The sequence below is a fragment of the Callorhinus ursinus genome, unplaced genomic scaffold, assembly GCF_003265705.2.
Source record: "Callorhinus ursinus isolate GAN/ISIS: 27379988/994484 unplaced genomic scaffold, GSC_fseal_2.0 scaffold24, whole genome shotgun sequence".
NCBI classification, from domain to species: Eukaryota; Metazoa; Chordata; class Mammalia; order Carnivora; family Otariidae; genus Callorhinus; species Callorhinus ursinus.
In genome coordinates, this window is record NW_027397086.1 from 29498743 (window position 1) to 29523540 (window position 24798).

General features: G+C 45.7%; 1 protein-coding gene across 1 annotated transcript in view; it reads left to right on the forward strand.

Moving 5' to 3' along the window:
* Positions 1–12970, forward strand: part of GABBR2 (gamma-aminobutyric acid type B receptor subunit 2) — a 342515-nt gene extending 329545 nt beyond the window's left edge. The window contains exons 16-19 of the mRNA XM_025888598.2: positions 290–472; positions 3040–3169; positions 7346–7463; positions 10403–12970. Of these exons, the coding sequence (XP_025744383.1) occupies positions 290–472; positions 3040–3169; positions 7346–7463; positions 10403–10568 (597 nt within the window). The 3' untranslated portion in view covers positions 10569–12970. The remainder of the gene's footprint in view (positions 1–289; positions 473–3039; positions 3170–7345; positions 7464–10402) is intronic.
* Positions 12971–24798: the final 11828 nt, after the last annotated feature.

Below are 24798 nucleotides of genomic sequence, written 5' to 3' on the forward strand. Positions count from 1 at the left end.
CTGGAATCAGGCCCAAGGGGTGCCGGTGGGCTCCGAGGGGTGGTTGGGATACAGGTGGAGTCAGGATCAGGAGACCAGACTTCTGCTGATGAAGAAGGAAACTGAGACTCAGCACGGCGGGGAGGGGCCTACCCAAGGTCAGTGGCAGAGACAAGCCTGAGCCCAGGGCTCCGGGCTCCCAGCCTGGGTCCGTGCTGCCTCCAGCACAGGACCTGCTGTGGTGGAGTGGAGGGAGATTGTAGGGGGAGGACCCCGCGCTTCTCTTTTCAGCCGTACCTTGTCCTTTCAGCTCATCACTCTGAGAACAAACCCAGATGCAGCAACCCAGAACAGGCGATTCCAGTTCACTCAGAATCAGAAGAAGGAAGATTCTAAAACGTCCACCTCAGTCACCAGCGTGAACCAAGCAAGCACGTCCCGCCTGGAGGGCCTGCAGTCTGAAAACCATCGCCTACGAATGAAGATCACCGAGGTAGCTCCCCCAGTACCGGCAGCCAGGGCCCCAGCCTCCCAGTTGCATCCGTCTACCTCAGGGCAGGACTTCTCAGGGCTGCCGCTCCCAACCTGGACCCCCCACCCCGGGACATCCCCTGCATCAGGCTGTGCCGTCCCATGTGCTGGGGTTACAGCTGAGAGAACCAGCAGGGACATAAACTAGACAGAGGCAGTTCGTCGGAATTCGCTCACCTGGCCCAGGCTCATGGAGGCCAGACATGCCCCAATTCCAGACATCCTCAGAAAGAAAGTTCTTGGAGATTTGTGAGCTCCCAGATTATAGGAGCTTCTTAAGTGTGTGGAGACCCCCCCCACCTTTGATTTTTCGCTCTCCCAACCCAACAACCACCCTCACCCATATGATGTACAGCAGGACAGGAGGGAGTGAAGAGAAACTTTCAGGCAAGAGAGTTTGCTGAGACCTCACTGTTGTCTTGAGGGTCCTTGACTGGTTCTTCAGCATTCCAGAGAGGCCATAACTAGATTTCTCTAAGCCAGACCTCCAATTCTGGGCTTTCTACACCTGGGAGGGGGGACCAAATTACCTTCCCCTTCTTCCCCTCTGTCTTTGGGTCCAGGGGTGTGACTGGCCCATGATCTGCAGGCTGCATGTTTCCCAGAGAAACCCTCATTTGACGAGTGGAATGGGGAAGAAACAAAGGCGAGCGTGTTAGTCAGGATAACTTGCTAAGTTGCTGTAACAAAGAGGGCCCAAAATGAAGTGGCCCAAAGAAAATATTTCTCTCTCACCTAATGGTCCTGAGGAGTTGGGTCCTGGCTGGCCAGCAGCTCTGCCTCCATGGCCATGACTGGATGAGGCTCATTCACTCCCGCGGTCTGCCCCTCCCCAAGGTGCACTCCTCACCAGGAAAGGTGCACTCCTCACCAGGACAGTTAAAGCTGGGGGGGAAGGCATGTCCTATTCTCAGTCACAGGAGGGGAAGAGGAAGTCCACACAAGGGATGAGCAAGTGATTAAAAAAAATTGTGCACCTTTTGGGTCTGCTCCAGTCACCTTGGCAAGAACTTGCATGATCACACTTAGACACAAGGTAGGCTGGGAAATGTGCTCTCTACTGTTGAACCGTGAGGAAGAAGTGAGATACAGGGTTGCCGGAGTAGATACAGGGTGCCCCAGTGAAATTTGAATTTCAGGCAATCAAGCATACTTTTAGTATAAGGAGGGCCCATACAGTATTTGGGATCTACTTGCACTAAAAAAAAAAAAAAAAAAAAAAAAAATTCATCGTTATCTGAAATTCAGATGGGACTGGACATTCCATATTTGTATTTGCTAGATTCCAGTAGCCTTTTGGGGGAACTCACATTAGTCTGTCACAAAGATCTACTACACAGTTGTCTGTGCATCTAAGCCTGATTGCCTTAGGATGGGATAGCCCCCCACTGGTCACCAGAGCAAAGTAGAAAAGGTTTCTGTCCCTCAAAGCCCATTGTTGATTCCGTTTTAATCTCAGACCTCTCTCTGACTAGAACGACCATGACTTGACATTTGACTTTTACTTGCACACTCCAGCAAAAAAGAGTTCACTCACTTCAGGAAACCTGAAACCGAAGTCATTGTCAAAATCCCTAAAATGCTGGGTGGTTTTTCCTGGAATCGAGTCACAATCTGGCCTCCTTTGCTCCTAGCCCTGCTGTTTGAGTCACACAGAAAAAGGTATCTCTCTCCTCCTCCACGTGAAAATGTATTTAAAAATTAATGGCTGTGCTCTTGACATCAGAACAACACTTTACAGTTTATAACTTCCTCTCCCTTATGCTATAGTAGAATGTCCACTGCCTTTCCCAGTTACCACCCCTTCCCCAACACACACACGCACCAGGCTTCTCAAGGGCTAAACTGCCCCAGGGCCTGCACCTGACTTTTCTATAACTGAAGGCAGCTGCAGTCCATCCTCTAGAGGAGCCCCTACTGTGCTAAGCTTCGGTGTCCATGTGAGGCTCACAGCTGACCAGCCCACAGATCTGTCCTCCCCTGCAAGGGTCCTGCTAGGTATCAATAACAATAATTATAGTACTTTTACTATAGTAGCAGGTTACTCTTACGATGTGTCAAAGATTGGGCTAAGCTTTCAGTGCTTTGCCTCCTTTAATTTCCACAATAACCACAAAGGTAGGTACTGTTGTTACCACACTCTACAGATGAAGGCGTTGAGACTCAAGTCTCACAAGCCAGTACACAGACAGTAAGGGGCAGCCCTGGGTTTGCCCCTAGGCCTGTCCAACTTCAGAGCCTGCACCCTGGCACTCTCCCGCCCTGCCTGCTCAGGCTAGCCCAGCTGCTCTGTCAAGGCGCCAGCCTGCTCTGAACACATCACTACGGCGACCAGGCCCCTCCTCTCCCGGCCCCTCCTGCACTGACAGCCAGCAGGGGCCCTCCGCAGCTCTTCCCCAGCAGGCAGCAGCCTCTCTGGCTCTGGGCGCCCTCTCGAAGCCCGCCCGAGGCCCAGTCCCATGACCCTGTGAGCTGGGCTGAAGGGGCTGGGCCCGGGGCTCTAACTCAGCTGGAGCCTTTGCCTTCTAGCTGGATAAAGACTTGGAAGAGGTCACTATGCAGCTGCAGGATACACCAGAAAAGACCACCTACATTAAACAGAACCACTACCAAGAACTCAACGACATCCTCAACCTTGGGAACTTCACTGAGAGCACAGGTAGGAGGAGGCGGGGTCCCTGGAACGTGGGGACCTGGTATCAGACAGCAGCTGGCCATCTTCCACTTTACAGAGGAAGAAACTGAGGCTCAGAGAGGGGGTGGGGCTAACCTGAAGCCACACAGGCAGAGCTGGAGCACCTGGCATCCACAGTTCGGGCTCCATTTGGAGTCCTACCCTGCCTAGAGCCAGGGCTTCTGTCCCTCGGTCTCTTGGGTTCCAGTGGCGCACGTACATGACATGGCCAGCAGTCCCGGGGTTCTGATTGGGGGCACAGTGTTCTTAGTGAAGAGTTTACCTTACTTCTTCCAGTGACATTTCACGGTTTCAAATGTGCCTTCTCGATGTATGGGAAAGGAATGGTCAGTAAGCTATGACATGACACTCTATCTCACCAACCACTTGGGAAATGCTAGCCAAAATAACACAATCCAGTTTTTGCCTACATTTCAGCAAAATTTTCCAAGATCACCGGTGTTGTTAAGAGTGTGTAGAAATAGGCATTCTCCTGCAATGTTCTGGAAGTCAGTCGGGCATATCCATATGTTAGATGTTAAACCTCTTTGTTTTTTTAAAGATTTTATTTATTCATTTTGAGAGAGAGAGAGCACAAGCAGAGGGAGAAACAGACTCTGCTGAGCAGGGAGCTCAATGCGGGGCTCGACCCCAGGACCCCGAGATCACGACCCGAGCCGAAGGCAGACGCCTAACCATCTGAGCCACCCAGGCGCCCCTCGATGTTAAACCTCTTAATTAACAACTCCACTAGCAAGATCTTGCCCCTGGGAAGTACTCCCACGTGGGCGAAGACGTATACACGTGGTGCTCATCACCACGTTATTTGTAGGGGAGAAAAACTGGAATTAATGTTCATCGTATAGGGCAGTTTCATTCATTATGACACAATCAAATAAGGCACATAATACAGCTATTAGAAAATGGGATGGATCAGGGGCGCCTGGGTGGTTCAGTCGGTTAAGCGGCTGCCTTCAGCTCAGGTCATGATCCCAGGGTCCTGGGATTGAGCCCCACGTCGGGCTCCCTGCTCAGTGGAGAGTCTGCTTCTCCCTCTCCCTTTGCCTGCCTCTCTGCCTACTTGTGCTCTCTATCTCTCTGTCAAATAAAGAAATAAAATCTTAAAAAAAAAATGGGATGGATCTATCTGTGTAAATATGGAGAGCTCTCCAAGTGAAAATAACAAGATGAAGGCTAGCATTATGATATACATAAGTGTACACACACATGCACACGTCTGTGTGTGCATTGTGTTAAGTGCATTTTTTTAAAGGTTTGGAAGAACAAACACCAAATTAACAGTATCCACCTGTGTGAAAAGGAACAGTACGTGCAGAAAGGATTCCTTTGACATTTAATATACTTCTCTGTTTGCATTTTGTCAGCATTTGTTCATTAATTTGCTATAAAATTATTTTTTAAATCAATGAAAAATCTTTAGTTTTTTATAGTTTCTTCTTATTACAGAAGTCATAAGTATTCTTATTATAAAAGCAAATTATAAAATTCTTACTATATAGGTTGATTGCAAAAAAAGTTTGAATTGAGATAAGTAATAAGTAAATTGAAAGAATAGAAATTATTCACAGAAATATTAGTATCTGGTAAAGATGGACATTTCAAATTAGTGGAGGGAAATGAATTATTCAATACATTTAATGGGGATAAGTGTATAGCCATCTGGAAAAGGATAAAGTTAAATCCCTATGTCACACCTTACACAAAAATAAAGTCCAGATGGATAAAAGATTTAAATGTAGAAAGTGAAACCATGGGAGAACTAAAAGAAAGCACAGAAAGTACAGGAGCATTTTTATATATATATATATATATATAATCCAGAGAGGAAAGCCTCTCTCAGCTTGATGCAAAACACAGAAACCACAAAAGAAAAGGTTGATAAATTTAACTATAAAAAAATTTTTTAACAACACAAAGCCATCATTAGTCAAAAAATCCAACAAACCAAGCCAAAAAATATTGTAACTCAGGTAATGAGCTTATTTTCTTACGTATAAGGAGAAATTTTATATAATTTATATGACATATATAATTATATGCAAATTAATTAAAAAGACCAACAACACAGAAGAAAAATGGGCAAAGGAGAGTTCTCACGGAAGGAAGTGCAAGAGGTTCCTATGTTTATGAAAATATGCTCAAGCTCACTCTTTACTAAAAGACTGTAGATGAGGGGCACCTGGGTGGCTCAGTTGGTTAAGCTAAGCCTCTGCCTTCGGCTCAGGTCATGACCTCAGGGTCCCTGGAATCGAGCCTCAGGTGGGGCTCCCTGCTCAGCGGGAAGCCTGCTTCCCCCTCTCGCCCTCCCTCTCCCGCTGGCCCTCCCCCTCCCCACCACTCATTCTCTCTCTCTCTCTCTCTCAAATAAATAAATAAAAACTTTTTTTAAAATGCAGATGAAATCTTTAGTGAGATAACATTTTCACCAATGAGACTGGCAAAGACAGACCAAAAAGTTACAGAGAATTTGAGGACACAGTTGGGGGAATGGGCATTCTCAAACTTTGCTGGTTGAAATAGAAATTGTTCAGACCCAGCAGTTCCACTTTTGGAATTTATCCTAAGAATATGCAGTCAGCTCTCATTATTCATGGTGATTGTGTTTGATAAAGTTGCTGTGAATCATGAATTAATTAGTGACTACCGAACCACTGCTCCTGGGGGGAATACAGGGTTTGGTTCCTGCGAGGCTCTCTTGGGTTGACATTTTGGTCAATCAATACATAACTTTGTTGTATGTGTGTTTCTGCTTGCAGACGTCTTATTTAACATATAGTGTTGATTCATTAACATTGACCTCATGGTCAACAGCACTATAACGCATGCCTAAGTGCGAGAAGGCTGTGATGTGCCCGACAGAGAAAATACACGGGTTAGGGGCGCCTGAGTGCCTCAGTCGTTAAGCGTCTGCCTTCGGCTCAGGTCATGATCCTGGGGTCCTGGGATCGAGCCCCGCATCGGACTCCCTGCTCAGCGGGAGGCCTGCTTCTCCCTCTCCCACTCCCCCTGCTTGTGTTCCCTCTTCCGCTGTGTCTCTCTCGTCAACTAAATAAAATCTTTAAATAAAAACATGGGTTAGATGGGCTTCGTTCCGGCATGCGTTACAGTGCGGTTGCTGACCATGAGGTCAATGTTAATTTTTCAACACTGTGTGTCAGCAAATGACCCTGAAAGCATTAGCAGTATTGATTTGGGGTTACAAATAAATTTTAGCGAGTAGGCAAGTTCACAAATACAGAATCCATGAATAAAGAGGATCCACTGTACTCACATGGGGGCAAAATGACATTGACGAAGTTACCCACTGTAGAAAAACAACTAAACAGCAATGCTCCTGCAGATCCCTCAGGTGGGGGCCGGGTTTTTATATTTAATATTTCTTTAAATCTCCTTAGATGGTTCTGAAGCTTAGAGAGTTGAAAAAGCATCCACATCATCACATTTTGTAGCTACACAGTATATCTTTGAATGGAGCCCCCATACATACATGAGTATGTAACTAATCCATTATTACTGGAAAAATCAGATTAGTCCCAACTTTTTTATATTATAAACAATGCTGATTTGAACATCTTGTGTATAATTTCACACACACCCTTCATTATTTCCTTAGGATAATGCCCAGAAGTGAAAAATTCTGGGTAGAAGATGAGCACTCTTTTTTTAGGGTTTGATGCCTATTGACAGTGACCCCCCAGAAAGATTATGCCAATTTATACTCCCACCAGCAGTTCACTATTACTACTCTTTTCTGTCTTTGGCAGTCTTAGGGATATATATTTTTTACCTTGGAGGGTTATTTCCTTTGTCATTACATCCCTGTGCACCAGTGAAACTTGCCTTTATGTTAGAACTTTCCATTTCCAAGTTATGTTACCTACATTGGTTGACTGGATTTCCGCCCCCCCCTTTTTTTTCTTGGAGAAAGGAAATCCCCAGGATGCCATTTCCATCCTTGGGTGGAAGCTTTTGGGTTCACTGCCTTCGGCCCTAGAGAGCTACTGCAGAAACTGCAGCTCTGGAGGGATAATAGGCTCTTTTGCATTCTCTCTCCTTGGGCAGCATCCTAGAAAGACTGCATTTTTTTTTTTTTTAATGAAGTTAACAGAATGTGTTGTGATCTTGTTGTTTTGCATTCAGATGGGGGAAAGGCCATTTTAAAAAATCACCTCGATCAAAATCCCCAGCTACAGTGGAACACAACAGAGCCCTCTCGAACATGCAAAGATCCTATAGAAGATATAAACTCCCCAGAACAGTAAGTACTCTCTCCTTGAGTATTGCGGAAGAGCATGTCACTCCTGCACAGCAATTTCGATCTGTACCGCATTTTCGCGTGTGTTATTTTATTTGAACCCCACTGCAACCCCATGATACAGGTCAAATTACAAGGTTCATTTTACAGATGAGAAAACGAATATTCAGAAAGAGCAGGTGACTTGTCGATGCTCCCCCAGTTTCTAAGTGCAGGAGATAGGATTTGAACCCAGGTCTGTCTACCATCTGAGGCACAGTGCCTTCATTATATATAAAATTTAACCATTCCACAACTATTCACTGACACCTACTGTGTGTCAGACAAGGAAGTGAAAAAAACAGACAAAAATCCCTTCCTTCACAGAGCTTATATTCTATCCGGTGACACAAGAACTTCATTTAAAAAAGCAAAATCTAGTGTATTACATCCTAGGTGCTTCAGAGAAAAATAAAGCAGGGCAAGGGGTGAGGGATTATAACCTTAAATAGAGTGATCAGAGGGGCGCCTGGGTGGCTCAGTCGTTAGGTGTCTGCCTTCGGCTCAGGTCATGATCCCAGGGTCCTGGGATTGAGCCCCGCATCGGGCTCCCTGCTCCACAGGGAGTCTTCTTCTCCCTCTCCCACTCCCCCTGCTTGTGTTCCCTCTCTCGCTCGCTCTCTCTGTCAAATAAATAAATAAAATCTTAAAAAAAAAAAAAGACTTGATTCCCAAAAATACCTTTAAAAAAAAAATAGAGCGATCAGAGGCGATTCAGTGAGAAGGTGACATCTAAGCTCTGTTAGCTGTGTTCCCACTGGCAATTGTTAGTTCTTCCTTGCTTATAGCAGCTTGGAAGCAGAGATCAGAAATGCCAACACGTGTGGCTCCGTCGGTTAAGCGTCCAACTCTTGATTTCAGCTCAGGTCATGATCTCAGGGTCATGGGATCAAGCCCTGTGTTGGGATTCTCTCTCTCCCTTTGCCTCTGCCCCTCTTGCTCTCTTAAATCTTAAAAAAAAAAAAAAGGAAAGAAAAGAAATGTCAACACTGAAACTTGCTCCCTGGGAAGCGACAAGCAGCAAAGACAACCAAATCACCAACTATAGTGTAATTTGGGGCCATTTAGTGTCAGAGCCAATAGCTTCTCACCCCAGTTAGCTCCAAGCCTTCATTGGCTTACACTCCAGAATAATTATTATGGTTGTATGGCAGTCGTCAGTGGTTTGCTTATGAGTACCCTCTGCTAGAGTGTAAGCACCTTGAGGATAAGGGGTGAGCCCCTCCCATGTCCCTTGGACTGAATGCAGGCTCTGGCACTGATAGGTTTTTGGCAAACGTCTATTAAATGAATGACAGTGTAAACAGGACCCCACTATCAGACAGCAAAATACCACAGCTCTGAGAACCACAGACAGATGTCCACCTGGCCCAGGCCCATAGCCCTTCCCAGGTTAGGGTTTATTCTCCAGCCTCCCTTTACCTGGACTCTTTGCCAGCACCCTCTTGCGTTAAGGAGTCGATCAGAGCTCAGGTTACACACACAGGTTCAACCTGAGTTTCAAAAGGAGAGCTCCAACACGCTGACCTCATGAGCACCTGTGAGGTGTCCTTGGTAGAAACTCTCCAAGGCACAGGTCCTCTGGGGGAGGGGGGCGGCATTGCATCTGTCCCCATCCATCTTGGGATCCTTCAGTGCCATGCATACACACCAGGGGCATACCTGTTGGGATGAGGTGACCCCTGTGAGTTGATTTGCCTCCCTCACAAAGCACTGTGGTTCCCCAGAAGAAGCAGGAGACGCACCTTCCCCAGTTCTGGCTTTGTTTCCATTAGCAAGTTACTTAAACTCTGTACCCTTCCCTAGTCATTATAGTGGGACTAGCAATACTTCTTTTACCTACTGGGTTTTTGTGAAGATCTGGGGGTAGGGGGCAGGGCCTCACCTGACCGGTCAGGCACTGAGGACACAGGAGGCCTAAGGATACCGAGAACGCAGCTTCCCAGGTACAAGAGAGAACCACACAAGATGCAGGTGGGCAGAGCACAGCCCCCCACACACACTGCCAGGAATCACCCATCACTCCTGCCTCCGTCCCGCCTCGGGGCTTTTCTGGCTGTGCTTCTGGAATTTACCCAGAACTCTGGGAGCTCAGAGGACGATGGAGCCCACTCTCTGAGGAGTTTAAACTGGGTAGTGAAGGGGAAACAGAGAGAGTATTCCAGGCTGGGGGAAGAGCATGTGCAAAGGCAAGGAAGAGTTGCCCTTAGCAGTGAGTTAGGGAAAACTAGCCGCCTGAGGGTAGGGTTTGGGTGGAGAGTGCGTAAGAGTTTCACCTGGAGAATTAGGCAAAAGATCTTAGGCAGCCCTGCATGTACCGCCCCAGAGTTGGAAAGATAACACTAGTCACCAAAGAAGCTGAAAGACCAGGAAGGAATTTCTGTTGGAATCAGCCCAGCAAGAAGGGCTGAGGTCCTGGGCGAGGCAGGGGCAGAGGGGCCAATGTGGAAGGCCAGAGCAGCGAGAAGCCTCTCAGTCCATTTGGAGGCTCTCGAGAGTAGAGTGAGAACTGTCTGTATCAGCAGGAAAGCCCTGTGAGATGAGCAAAACCTGTGCTTAGGAATGGCCGCACTCTCGCTCAGGAAGACTGCGGCCCCTTTGCTTGGTCCATCTCCCTGGTTATTCCCAGGGCAGTCATTGGCAGGTGTAGGTCCGCATTAAATACCTGCTAGGTGGGTGAATGGTTAGATGTTGGGATGGACAGATCTTGGAATTCGGGATAACTGTTCTCCCACCATCAGGTTCTTAGCCAAAGCGAGTCCCAGGAACGTTCTGGTGAGCATCCAGGTAGCCTTCACTAAAACTCCTCTCGCCCCCTCCCTCCCTCGCCCTCCCTCCCTTCCTCTCTCTCTCTCTCTCTTTCTCTTTCTCTTTCTCTCTTTCTCTCCCTCCCCGTGCTACAGCATCCAGCGCCGGCTGTCCCTCCAGCTCCCCATCCTCCACCACGCCTACCTGCCATCCATCGGAGGCGTGGATGCCAGCTGCGTCAGCCCCTGCGTCAGCCCCACCGCCAGCCCCCGCCACAGACACGTGCCACCCTCCTTCCGAGTTATGGTCTCTGGCCTGTAGGGGTGGGAGGCCTGGGGCCGGGGCCTCCCCCATGACCGAACCTCACGGAGCAGAGGCCACGGGAACACTGTCAGCTCTGGCTGCGGAGCCCCTAGGCGCCACGGCTGGCCTTGTGGGGCTGCTCGGTGGCACTCACGTGGACAGGATGGGGGCACTTGGCACCTGACCTCGCGCCTTATTTGTGAAGTTTTTATTCTTTCACAAAGAAGAGGAATGGAAATGACTTCTTCCTCGATGTCTGCAAAGAAGGAAGAGCTGGGATATTTGAAACTTTGCAAAAAAAACAAAAAACAAAACAAATCCTAGACAAGGAGAGAATCACTAGAACTCCAGCTAGAAGTCACCGAGTGTCCCTGAGCAGCCTTGAGAAGAGGCGAGGGGCTTCTGGAGAAACCGCCTCTGCCTCTGCACACACATCCCTGGCTGTGTCCCTCCCCCGCCAAGGCCAGCCCCTCTGCCCACTGGGGAAGGAGGTGGGCAGGGCAGCCAGGCCCCCAGCCTTCCTGGAACAGGGAGTCTGCAGGGCAGCCAGGTGGCCCGAGGGCTGGGGTACGGGAGCAGGCTGACTCCCATGCCTCCCATGCCTCCCGGTGGGACCTTACTCTCTGATAAATGCCACACATTAACACAATAACACCCGTTCCGGACCATGGGGATTTAGGGCACGTCACTGCAGACCCACTCTGCAGCATTCACCGACAGTCGGTCATGCACCCACCACATTGGCCATGTCCTTGTGTTTGTATCAGGTGTTCCAGTAATCAGGGGGACCACCCGAGCTAATCATGGAATGTCTGTTCCCAGCAAACACGCTAAAGAAAGACTGTGCACTTTAACCTCTCATCAGGGCCCAAGGGCTGGCTGGGGTTGGTTTTTTTTCCCACTGACTTTGTTTCTGACCAAAGTGAATTGGGCATTCTGCTAGAAGACATCCCTGTAGTCGTAGGGAGAGAGTTGCTAGCCGAGGGCTCTCCTTGGCTTCCCGAAGGTGGCCTTCCATCCGGATAAGCCAGGGAGCTCGCCCTTGGGGGTCACAGTCAACACACTGGTTCTCATTCATAAGATCACTCTTCCTTCTCAACCGAACCCCAGAGAGCACTGGCCTGGGAGACAGACGAACCTGGGCTCAAGTCCTCACTCCATGGCTGACTCCCTCCATGACCTTGGGAAAATCACTAGTGTCTCTCTGAGCCTCGGTTTCCCCTCCCCAACAAATTGGGGTTGAAAATAACCCCCGTCCTGCCTACCTCACAGGGTCACTCTGAGGATCAAAACTTGATCTTGTCCAGGAAAGCTTCGTACCAAACCGTGAAGCAGCCCTGACCCGTGAGGAATCAGGATGACCATGACCTTCGGTCCTCACAACCGCCAGGGGTTTGGCTCAGAGAAGCTCCTAGCACAGCCCTCTACCAAGATAACCTGGTGGAGAGAGGCTCCCGACGACTTTTGTGACATTCCTAGACAGGTTCATTCTTTGCTAAAGAAAGGCCTGAAGGAGAGCGTCCAGGACGTCTGCACAACTGAGCGGTCGCTCACTCCCTAAAGAAACCTAATGGCAGCTTCAACAGGCAGGCAATAATCTCTTCCCAGACCACTGAAGTCAGGAATATACTGCTGTCACCACCAGACTTTGACAAAAGGGCCCACAGGAATCCTACCATCGCCAACATTTCAAAAACACCCTATTTCATGTAGCATAGCTTTCCCCTCCCCTCCCCCCAAGAGAGGTTATGGAGGTACTATAGCTTTTAGGGAAGAAAAAAAATGTCAACACATCACAGGTCAAATTGAAGTCATTGTCTGTTTTAGGCACTACAAATCGGTGTTGTCACTCACTGTGTATTACCAGTATTGACTTGCTTTCTTGATTTCACCAAAACCAGATTTAATTTAAAGGACCACATTAATTTTTCCAAGGGAAGGAGACAATTCATTGTACATAATGTATACACACACACACACACACACAAATATACCTGTAGAAATATTATTCCAGCATAGCAGGAAACAGAAACAAAAAAGTATTGGACAGTCAGAGGTGAGTGTGTGCGTCCGTAACCTGTTGTGACCCCTGACCGTGCTCAGTCTTCTAGGTTCACCCACGAAGTACATTTTCTGTCCTAATGATACTGTAGGTTCACCCATTTTTTTTTAATTTCCCTGCAAATAACAAGACCCACAGAAGTGACTCTAGCTATCTAACGGTTCTTTTATACGCAGCAAACACACCATACATTTCCGAAGAGGCTTCAGCCTGAAGGCATTTTCCAGTGACGTTAGTGCACAAATGCTTTAAATTAGACCGGGACTGCCAGAATCAAATGTAAATGAGGAATTTCTCGTACCCCTATTGCATGGTATCAATTTTTAATAAATTGTTGCAAATTTGTTTTTATGAATAAAAGGGGAAAAAAAAAACTGTCCTCTTTAATGCCTCCTTGTCCCAAAATGCAGGTCCGAGCAGGTCTTATTCCTCCGCTCAGCAACTCGGGGGGACGGTTCTGGGTCGCCTCCTCAGCATCTCTCCGTCCCTTCTGCAGACGGTAACAGCAGCCCCACGACCATGTGACCCCAGCTGATGGATCCCACAGTGGGGACCTGACCTGAGCCCGACCAGTAGTCCCTTCCCCAGGATTCCTCCACATAAGGAAATTTAGCCATGAAAGAGAAAAGGGAAGCCGATATGGAGAGAAATAGGATCAAAAGATGGGTCCTGATGGTGTCTGATTAGCTGGTCAGCTGTTCCTGAAGGGTCCTTCCCCTGCTGGGAAGGGTTCTCAGTTCTCCGAATAAGTCACCCTTTTTGCCTAGTTCAGTTCAAGTCCAGTTCCCATCTGTTGCAAACAAGAAGTCTCTAACTAACCCAGAAACCTCACTGCCTGCCCAGGCCCGACGCCCACTCCAGGCCTGACAGCCTGTGGCTTGGCCCCCTTCTCCTTTCCAGCCTCCTCACCTAGAGAATGCATTTCCTGCACCATGATGGGCCCTCGGCCTGCAGCTCCATCTCAAATCCTGCCATCCTTCAAGGTCCCATCCAAAACACCCTCCTAGATCCCTCCACATGAAATTCTCTCTTCTTTTCTGTACTCAGGACGCTGTCTCCCTCTCATGGCACTGGGTACATGCTCACACCGGCCCCTTCTCCCCACCCCAGGCCAGGGGCTCCCTGAGGATGGGAGTCCTATCCGCCTCCTCCACGTCACACCCAGCAGCAGGCCCTCCCAGTGGCTCAGAACAGTCTTCCTTGAGACTTTCGCAGAATTAAACATTTTGGCTGAGGCACGATAGAGCCAAGGCAAGGTGGCCAAAGCAGGCTGGGGAGGCCCAAGGCCATGTGAAGGCATGCAGGCCCCGGAAGAGGGGGCACTGGCCCCACAGACTTCACTGGAAGGCTGGTCCCAGGTAGGAGCTTTCTAGTGCCGGATCCTCAATGATGAGCCTGCCAAGAATCAGACCTCTTGAATCCTGGCCTGGAGAGAAATCTGCTCCATGACATCTAGGTTATCTAAGTACCAGGCAACATTTTATCCCACAGAGCCATAAATCTCAAAGATCCTGAATGCAAAAGTAGAAATCTTAGAAGGCAATACCAGTAACCGGTAACGCAATGGTCACCTGGATCACAAAAGCAAGTGCACACTCAGAGGTTTGGAGGGCGGGGAAACTGGAGGAGCTGCTGGCCTGCAGGCTCCGGTGGTAGTGAAGAGCTACTGGCTTGGCCCTCTTTGCTCTTGATGTCTTGGGTGCTATCTCGACTCCGGTTCCTCACATCTGTAACTGGAGAGTTCCGGCACTCATGATGAGTTAGGGCTCTGTGTCAAAAGGAAATACCTTGGATTTCCCTCCGTCTGAATTCCAATGCAAAGCCCCCAGAGCAGTGTTTCTAAAACTGACCACTGGCTTTTAAGACACAGTGTCGACTTGAATTGTTTTTATAAAGTTACCTAAATTTGTGCAAACTAAATATAAGCTCATGCTTGCATCTTTCATATAAAGGCAAAACAAATTTATAACTTCAATGCAAATAAAATGACAAAACCAATAAAAATCATATTAACAACATTGATTTGATGGGATAGATGAGGTTTTTGCAGAAAAATAAATTGCAGCTCACAACAAGAACACAGCACCAACCGCTCCCGGGCACACTCCTTTGAGCTCAGCCTGCCTGGTGTGATGACTCAATTATCACACTGCTTTTCTTTATTTAAACCACTGTGAAAACTTCATTTATTCGGCACTCCGTGATATCATTTGGCCTTCACTTGACTCTCACACATCACTTCTCTGTTAAATCCACCTTTGTGTTTTTCTCATGAGCCATTGACAGAGATGGGGCTGCCCAGATAATACACACAAATCAAATGGTGATTGCGCGCTAATGTTCGCTGAGCACTAGAAGTGCTTAGCGGGCATAATCTCATTCAGATTTTACGGGGACCCCAGAGTAGGAACGATTATTGCCGTCCTTTCGCAGCTAAAGGCACTCAGGCACAGAGGACGAGTGCTGTCCTGAGTCACGCAGCTGAGATTGAGGGGGTGGGGGGTGGAATTTGAACAGGGATAGCCCCAGAACACATCCTCTTCACCACTTCCTTAAACTGTCTCATCAGAAGTAACTGGATTCCGATGACTTGGAATATGCCTATTTAATTTGTTTTAGATTATCTTGAAATAAAAGTACAATCTTGTTAAATTTTATAGATTTGCACACCTCTGAGATTCATCCATGGCATCGCCTGAGACTCTAAACCCAGCCTGAGGGCCTCTGGCCTGGACAATGTGAGCAGGGGGATCCCTCACTGTACTGAAATTCAGGCAAGCCAAGAGACAGAACTCTGCCCAAATTGCCCATTGCCCAGATCCGCGCCCCCCCCCAGCCCCCAGCCCCGACTGCTGAATCAGAGCCCTCAGGCCTCCAAGATCTAGCAAGACCCTGCCAGCCCAGGGCAGAGGAAGCAAGATGGAAGATGCTCATCCTTCCGGGGAGATATGCCAGCCTTGGATATGATATTCACTGCTTTAAAATGATCAGGCTGGTAAAAAAAATGGAAAATAACCAAATACTATCAACAGAACAGGAAAAAAAAGTGATATATGCACAGAGTGGGATATTATTTAGCAGCAAGAATGGGGAAAAAATTACAACTGCACGTGATAATATGAATGGATCTAAAAAAACATGCAGACTGAAAGAAACCAGACATAAAGAGGACGTACTGTAAGATTCCAATAATATCAAGTTCAAAAACAAGCAAAAATAATCTGTTGGACATCAGAATAGTGGTTACCTTGGTGGGGATGGATAGTGGGGAAGATGGCGTGAGGAGGGCTTCTGGGTGCTGGTAATGTTCAAGTTCTTAATCGGAGCGCTGGTTACAGGGCTGTGTTCAGTTCACGGAAATTCTTTGTGCTGTACACTTATGCGTGATTATACACATATGCATATATGCATATTCAGATAATCACACACAATTATATATAGTCACATATGGTAAGTATATACCTCCATAAAACATGCCTTTTCCTGGGCAGGAAAAAAAAATCAATGTAGAGTCTATGAAGATTCTGCAGCATAAAGAAAAACAGCACACAACATGCTAAGCCTGAACGTGCTTTGGGAAAAGATGTCCTGCAGGACACAGAAGTAAATGTCAAATCTCATTCAATCTATCGTCTCAAGAAAAAAAAAAAAACAGTCAAACCTGGTTTCTGTGACACAGATATCGATTTATAGATACATTGGGGAGGCAGTGGGCTGAGAAGAAAAGGAGAGAACGGAGAGGGGAAGGCAGGGAGGGAAGATTCTGGGATCACGGTAGTGTCAGAAGCCCATACATTTAACTCCTCCCCCCTTCTAATTTCTTGCTACAGTGGCCTACTCAATGGGGGGGATGCCATGTAACAATTCCATCTAGACCATTTCTGAAAATTAGAGAAAGTGTCTCGTGCACCGCCCCCCACCCCCCAAAAAAACTCCGTTTCCACCGCCTGGGAAAGAACCAGGGAGCAGAGCACCTACAGGCCAGCCTCGACCCACCACCTGCGGAGAAGGCCACTTGGGAGTAAATTTGAAGTCTGTAGTAAGAAAGCCACTGGAATGTTACCAGTTTCTCTGGATTTGGTTTCAGAGCCTCTGCCCTGAGTTCTAAAGACCACCAGAGGTGAGGCTGTATTCTCAATGCAGGACCCGCAGGAAGTCGTGATTTCGTGTGATTTCTGCAGAACAGACTGGCGACATCCAGCTTCATTCCCCCCAACCCTGTACATACAGCCTGATGCTGGGGGCAAGGTGAGCTTTGTGGGTCAAAACTAGAGGAAGCAAGAGGATGTGGAGTCCAGGGACCAGTAGCCGTCTCTTTCTCATCCCCTGGGGAACAGGGTGGACATTAGACAAGTTCTCCTCCCCCATGAGATTAGGGGCACCCGGAGTATTCCTCCATACCCTCTCCCCAGCACCATGTAAGGGACTGACAACGACCGTTAGCTGAAAACTTCAGAACCACTGGACTGCCTGACGCCCGGGGCTGATGCTCCTGAGGTGTGGAGGAAGGGGCCAGAAAGAGATGGCCCAGCCGAGGAGAGGAGGGTTCCGTGGGTGGCCAGTGGCATTCCCAGTGTGGCTTGACAGGAGACGTGGGGTTCCCATGGAGTGACTGGATACTGAGGAAGGTCGTGGGGGGTTCAGTCAGGCTAAGGGAGTGGTCCACCTGTGGTCAGGCTGAAGAGGAAGGAGAAGCCCGAGCTTCCGGAGTAGGCTTCATGTATCTCCTTGCTGTTCTCAGAGCATCTGGAGGCCCCAGGTTAAACACAAACGCAGCATGTGTCATCTCCAAGGAAACTCCTTCCCCCGTAAAATCCTTCCACTTTTCCACCTGGCTTTGCAGAAGGGAGATCTTTCCTTTCCCCATTATCTGATCTCTTCAAAATAGATGTCGAAGGGGGGAGATATGACTTAGCAGGACTGATGTCCCCATTTGCTTGGCATCTTGGAGATGAAAGTTACAAGGGATCTGCATGTATTTCCCTACCATCATACTTCCAGTTCCAGTCATGCAGTTTCTCAGGGGCAGTTCGGGAGGAGGCAGAACTGGACAGGGACAAACCTAGAAATCCTGTCATGGAGACACAGTTCAAGGAAGATTTGGGGGCAGTGGGAAAGCATGGCGTGACAACGATTACCTTCTGTGGGAAGCCATCACATGTAAGGTGCTATCTTACTCTTCATTGCTCCAAAGTGACAAAGGAGGACAGACTGCAGTAAATTCCAGGGAGACTATTATGTTTTGGCTCTGCAAACATAATAGTTTGCATAATGGAATAGAGGGGCCACCCCATCTCTAGAAGGGTTCAAACGGGGAGGCTGAAGAGGGACTTCCTCCCCTGGGTGAAAGGTTGGAATGGATAAGCCCAAAGACCCGTATTTCAGTGGTTGCAGACTGACCAACATGCATGTCATATGGGGGAATCAGATGTGTTCACTTCAGTTAACACAAATGTTTGCCTACGAAGGGGTTTTTATCATCATCATTATTATTATTTACATAAAATCTGCATTTCTAGTTTCTTTTGAAAAGTACAATAGAGCTGATTAGAGGTACTCCTTTATATAGGTCATAGGTTCTTTAGTTCCCCGTAGCCACACCACACCCTATTATTACCCAACATCAAGGCCAAGTGTCAACTGATATTTACCATTCTGCTTGCACTGTGGGGTATTTTTTCCCTTACACCCAGCCCACTTCACTCACGTATATCATTACCTATCTTTTCTCTATAGGCATTTGAGTGGATGACTTTTGCTATATTCTATGGCTCTCAACCTTCATTTGAAACAATGGCATAGAGCTATGTTCATCTCAAGTCTCCCTCTCTCCCCATGCTCCCTGGAGATTTGCGGTGCATGTGAACAGCACAAGAAATCACCCAAAGTCCATCTTCACCCAGTCCTGGAGCTAGTAGGCTCCCAATAACCCAGTGGAAAGAAGATAGGCAACCCCTGGTATTTGCTTCAGCTGGTGGGTCATGAAGCCACACCACCTCTTCAGGACTACGGTCATTTTCCATTGTTAAAGGGACATTATTTCTCATTAGAGAGAAGGAACATTACTATGTAGTCAAATCCCATTTAGGAGACTCAGGGCCCCCTGTGACTTAAATGAAACCAACAAGAAACAGAAAAACCTTTTTGTCTGCGAGCCTGAAATAAAAATAACAGAGTATGGGCAATGACCTGGATTAAATGCAGGTTGGGAGGTCCCTGCTAGCTCAAAGGACCTATGATTCCTAGAATTCCTTCTGATATTAGTAGCTCGCACTTCTTAAATGTTTTCTATAGCCAGACACTGTGTAAGCACTTTATGTGGTATATCTCACATAACTGTGTAATAACACTACAGGAGAGGTATTATGATTATCCTCAGTTATATAGATGAAGAAACTCCGGCACAGAGAGGTTAAGTAACTTGTCTGAGGTCACACATCTAGTGATGATGGAGCCAGAATTCAAATTCAGGCCTTCTAACTCCAGAGACACTAAAAGAAGTGACGAAGGTACCACCAAGATTTGATACTTAATGTCCCAATGGGATTTCTTCTACACACCCATTAAATGATGTTGCTATACTTCTTGCCAAGCATATCAAGAACATAAAACACAGACCTCTCATTTTCTTTTCCTCTGGCTTACAAATTTGTGAAAATTAAGCTAAAAATATTCTCTCATATTATTTGATTCTTTATAAAATAAATTAAAAAGCAAGTTTCCCTGGGACCAAAGTTCCTTTGGCAGAATATGATTCACATTCAAATTCAAAGAATTTGAAATGAAATATAATATAGAGCTTTCAATGTCTGCAGTGTCCAATCATTCCTTCGAGTTTTTTTTTAAGATTTTGTTTATTTATTTGAGAGAGAGAGTGCACAAGCAGGGGGACAGGGGCAGAGGGAGCAGGAGAAGCAAACTCCCTGCTGAGGAGGGAGCCCTCAAGGCTTGTCATGGAGCTCATACCCAGAACCCCAAGATCATGACCTGAGCCAAAGGCAGATGCCCAGCCGACCGAGCCTCCCAGGTGCCCCTCATTCCTTCAAGATTCTATAGCTAAATGCTGTCAAATGTGTGCTTGACATGTGGAGCTAAATCTCCATTATGTCCAGGCATGCGAACTTTGACTGCTGGGGTGAACATTTGTTACAGTGATCCTGCCAGATAAGTGGGGGGCCTATTTTGACCTCTGAGATTTCATTATATGAGGAGGTATGCATGCAAAACAAAACATTTTTTCTCTAACTCAATATTTTACAAGAAATCTGCCTGAGAATCCTATCTGCAAATGACTTACGGGTTTAAATGAACCTAACTCCCTTAAAAAATTATGTATCTGAAAATCATACGTGCCAAATAAACATGAATTCTTTGGGCTTATTATCAATTGAAAATTATATTACTCAAAAATAGATCTCTTAGAAAGGATATGATGATGTTTTGCTGACCAGAAAGCTTAAAATTTTAAGAACATATTTTCAATAGGACTGTACTCCTTCCTTAATAAGAGAACCGAAATTATCCCGTAGCAAGAGGAGGAAAAACTTTGACAAGGAAGACAACTCCAAATAATTCGAAGCATAATGTTCATTAGTGCATGTAATAAACCCTTACATTGAGCACAAAGAAATACATGATTTTGTTGATAGAAAATCCATTTCTCTTGCCTTCACTAAATAAATGGACTAAAGGGATATGTAAAATATATTGACTTCAGGATGTGAAATTATTGGAGCGCCTGGGTGGCTCAGTTGGTTGAGCGGCTGACTCTTGCTTTCAGCTCAGGTCATGATCTTGGGTGCTGGGGATTGAGCCCCGGGTCAGGCTCCACACTCAGCAGGAAGTCGGCTTGGGGATTCTCTCTCCCTCTCCCTCTGCCCTTCCCCCTGCTGGTTCTCTCTCTCTCTCAAATACATAAGTAAATCTTTTTTAAAAAGGATGTCAAATTATTAACCTGCCTGTTTTGGATATGTTGTAGGGGAAGAAGGTATTGTTTGGTGCCTCTTTTAAGCCCTTTGACAAAACTGAGAACACCCAGTATACCCAGGGGCAGTACAGAACAAAGGCCACAAGGCGTCGCTTTCTGACAATGTCTTGCTTGGCAGTTAATATTCTCACAGAAGGATGGGAGGGGAGGGGAGGGATGTTAACTATATTTTGATGTAATAACCCGAAGTGCATTTATTAGAATACACAGCAATTAATGTATCTAGATCAAAGGCAATTTCCCTAAACTGAAAACTTAAATCTTTTTTTTTTCTTTTTATTTTCTTTTCCTCTGGAGCAAAACCAAGCCTGTTGGTATTACTACAGATTAGGAATACTGACGTGAAAATTTTCCATCATTACCGCTTGGTCTTCACAAACATTCAGTGGGATGTCCTGGAGATGGATTATGATCCCTGTATTACAGATGATGAAACCAAAGTCCAGAAAGGTTGTAATCGGCCAGTGGAAATTCCAGTGGCCAGGTTTCCTGATACCTACCACCCCAACTGGGAACTGTATGTCCTGCCCCTCCCCACATCCTTCAGAGTGGAGGTGCTTGGGAGTACGGTGTGACTATTTTGCTTTTTGGAAATTAATGTAAATATTTTAGACAAAAGTGTCTGATATGAATTTGTATTTGTTTATGTTTATAAGAGAAGGCTTCAGGGAGTTTTCATGGGTGCTCTAAGCCACTTTGGGCTGTGTCTTAGATGGGTCTCCAAGGAAGCTCATTTTGTTGTTAGGGGTGTGTGTTTGTTGTTGGGGCTGCCAAGCAAAGTACAGATTGGGTGGTTTAAACATGAGAAATTTATTTTCTCACAATTCTGGAGGCTAGAAATCCAAGATCAAGGCGTCGACAGAGCTGATTTCAGCTGAGGCCTGCCTCCTTTGTTTGTAGACAGATCTTCTCTTCTTATAAGGATAAGTCAGGTTGGAACCTCATTTTACATTAATTACATCATTTACATTAATTACCTCTTTAAGGGCCCTATCTTCAAAAATAGTCACATTCTGTGGTACTGGGGGAGGGGGCCATTAGGGCTTCAACATATGAATTTAGAGGAGACACAATTCAATCTGTAACAAGGTGGAAAAGTTGAGAGACCTGCATTACCCCTTCCAACTCTTTACTACCGCCACGAGAGTGTTCTAGACTGTGTCCTTAATCTACAACTCCCAAGAGTTGGATGTTATGTATTTCTTTCTCTAAGAAAGCTCCTTAGCTTAATCTGCTTTTTGTATGTAGACCGTCTTGATTGTTTCCTATAGGAGTAGAGCTTGGAGAAAAGGTTTATTATCTCAATTCTTTTACTTTTTTTTTTTAGTGCTCTCCACAATAAGTATAGTCACCATCTGTCACCATACAAAGTTATCACAACACTATTGTTGATATTCCCCATGCTGGACTTTTCATCCCCGTGACTTCTTTATTTTATACCCAGAGGTCTGTATGATCCCCATTCTTGAATTAAGGAATTATATTCAACTTTGGAGCAACTTAAAAACAGGAACAGATGTGTACTTATGAGTACATTTTTCTAAGGATTTAAATTATATTTTTTTAAACTGTGGAAAATATAGAAAAGCAAAAAGAAGAAAATGAAAATTATTCATCTTACCTCCTAGAGAAAATGCTACCAACGTTATGCATCATCTTTCCAATCTTTTATACACATACATATGTAATACATATATAAATACATATTTAAATTCTATGTGCTGTGTGTTTTTAAGATTTTATTTATTTGTCAGGGAGAGAGAGAGAACTCATGCGCATGCATGAGCAAGGGAAGCGGCAGGCAGAGGGAGAAGCAGGCTCCCCACTGAGCAATAAGCCCAGTGCAGGACTCGATCCCAGGACCCTGGAATCATGAACTGAGCCGAAGGCAGACGCTTAACTGACTGAACCACCCAGGCGTCCCTGTGTGCTGTTTTTTGATATGTTCATAAAGGTCTTTCTTCCCTCGATCCAAGATTATATAAATAGTTGCCTTTATTTTCTTTGAGTATTTTATCGTTTCATTTAATTTTTTTTATTGTGGTAAAATATACCTAACAAAAGTTATCATTTTAACCATTTTTAAGTGGCAGTTAAGTGCCATCAAGCACATTCATAGTATTCTACAACCATCACCACTATACATTTCTAGAAATTTTTCATCATCTCAAACAGAAACTCTGTACCCATTAAACAATAATTCCTTATCTCTCCCTCTTCCAACCCCTAGTAATTTCTATCACACTTTCTCATAGAGAAATTTGCCTATTCTAGGTAACTCATGTAAGTGGAACTATACAATATTTGTCCTTTTGGGTCTTGTTTATTTCGCTTAGCAGAAATTTTCAAGGTTCATCCATGTTATAGCATCTGTCAGAATTTTGTTCCTGTTTAAGGCTGAGTAACACTCCATTTGATTGTATATTATGGCTTCATTTTTTATGCATAATTTTCTAATCTACATAAACACTATTTTGATATACAGTATTAGGTGAAAATCTAAACTAACTTATTAAATATTTCATCATGTCCCCCACTGATTTGAAATTCTAACTTCATCTTACACTCCAATACCATGAATTCTCAATAGGGACAACATCACCCCCAAGAGTTTGGAAATTGGTTCTTGGGGTACAAAAGAAAATCCTACTCTTTTTTATGTATAAAGCACAGACAAACATGCAGTACATAAAGACATACATATTATATCTGCGGTGCTAAAATTTTATGGGAGGTAGTGATTAGGGGAAAAGTCTGAAAAGGTTCCTTTAGGGATAATAAAGGAAAAAAAGGTTGAGAAACCCGGCCCTGTACTACATTCCTACATTTATTTGTATGTTGTTCTGAACTTACTTTGCTCCATTGATGTGCCTGTCCCTGTACTAGAAACACTAAATTCTTTTGTTCTTATCATTGTTCATTTCCTTCCTAGAAAGTATGAGAATCTGAGGTCACCATGATCATTTACCGTTTACCTGTCAATGGCCTGTCTCCTTGGACTAGAATGACAGCCCAGTGGGGTCTGGGAGTTGTCCAGTTCATCACTGTGGCCCTGCATTTTAAATGGTGCCTGGCAGAAGGCGCCCACGAAATACTTTTTGGTTGAATTAAAAATCTGAATCTAGTAGGCCAAATCTTTTTTAATTGCTTTTTTCTTCAAAAATTTGGCTGCCCTCACCTGTTCACTCTTGGAAATGAACTTCTAATGGACTAAAAAATCCTATCAACTGTGCCCCCACACCCGCCAGAAGGTGGAGCTTCTTGTGGTGGAGACTCAGTGACTCTTATTCTGTTGAGGTAACTATAGCCACGAAATCTGGCAGAAACCATCTTAACTAACTGATGGAGGTTACCATCACCATATGCATATCACATAGCTGGGTATTATGAGGGGGGCACTTCCCCTCTGTGGTAGTCTCCCCCAAAACCTATCACCCCAGTCTATCATGAGAAAACACCAGACAACCCCAAATTCACAATATTCTACAAAATAGCTGAGCAGTACCCTTCAAAAATGTCAGGGTCATTTAAAAAAAAAAAAAAAAAACAAGGAAAAGCTGAAATATGTCATAGTTCACAGGAGACTAAGGGAACATGATGACCAAATGTGGAATCCTGGATTAGATCTTGGAATATTAGTGGGAAAACTCTTGAGTTTTTCAGTCGTAGGTCATATATTTGAAATTATAATTATCCTTTCAAATATCTAATATTATTTAGCTAGAAAAATCTAGAACAGGATATGCTATTTGTTTTATTAAGAAACTGTGAAACATTGTGTGCCAAGTATATTTCCATAGACATTTTTAAACTTCAGAAATAGATGTTGAATTTGATCACGTACCTTTTTAGAAAATATTAAAATACTTGTTTTTGCACTACAGATGTAATTTTTTTCTAGTTATTAAAATACCCCTACATCTCTAACTCCTTCTAGGTGTTCTATATAATTGTAAAACACTAGAACTGGTTTGCAAGTATTTTATTTAGTTTTTTGGCATCATCACTTAGCAGCAGCCGGGCCTGGGCGGCTCGCGGAGGGAGGCGAATAGGAGCTGGGGCAGATACACGGCAGTCCACCACGGTCAGCGAAGAGTCACCCGGGTGCTAAACGAACGCCAGATAAAAGCCTGCGGGAAGGGCCCCAGACTCGCGAGCGCCCAGAGCCGCGCCGGAAGTGGCGTCATCGAGCCGGCGTC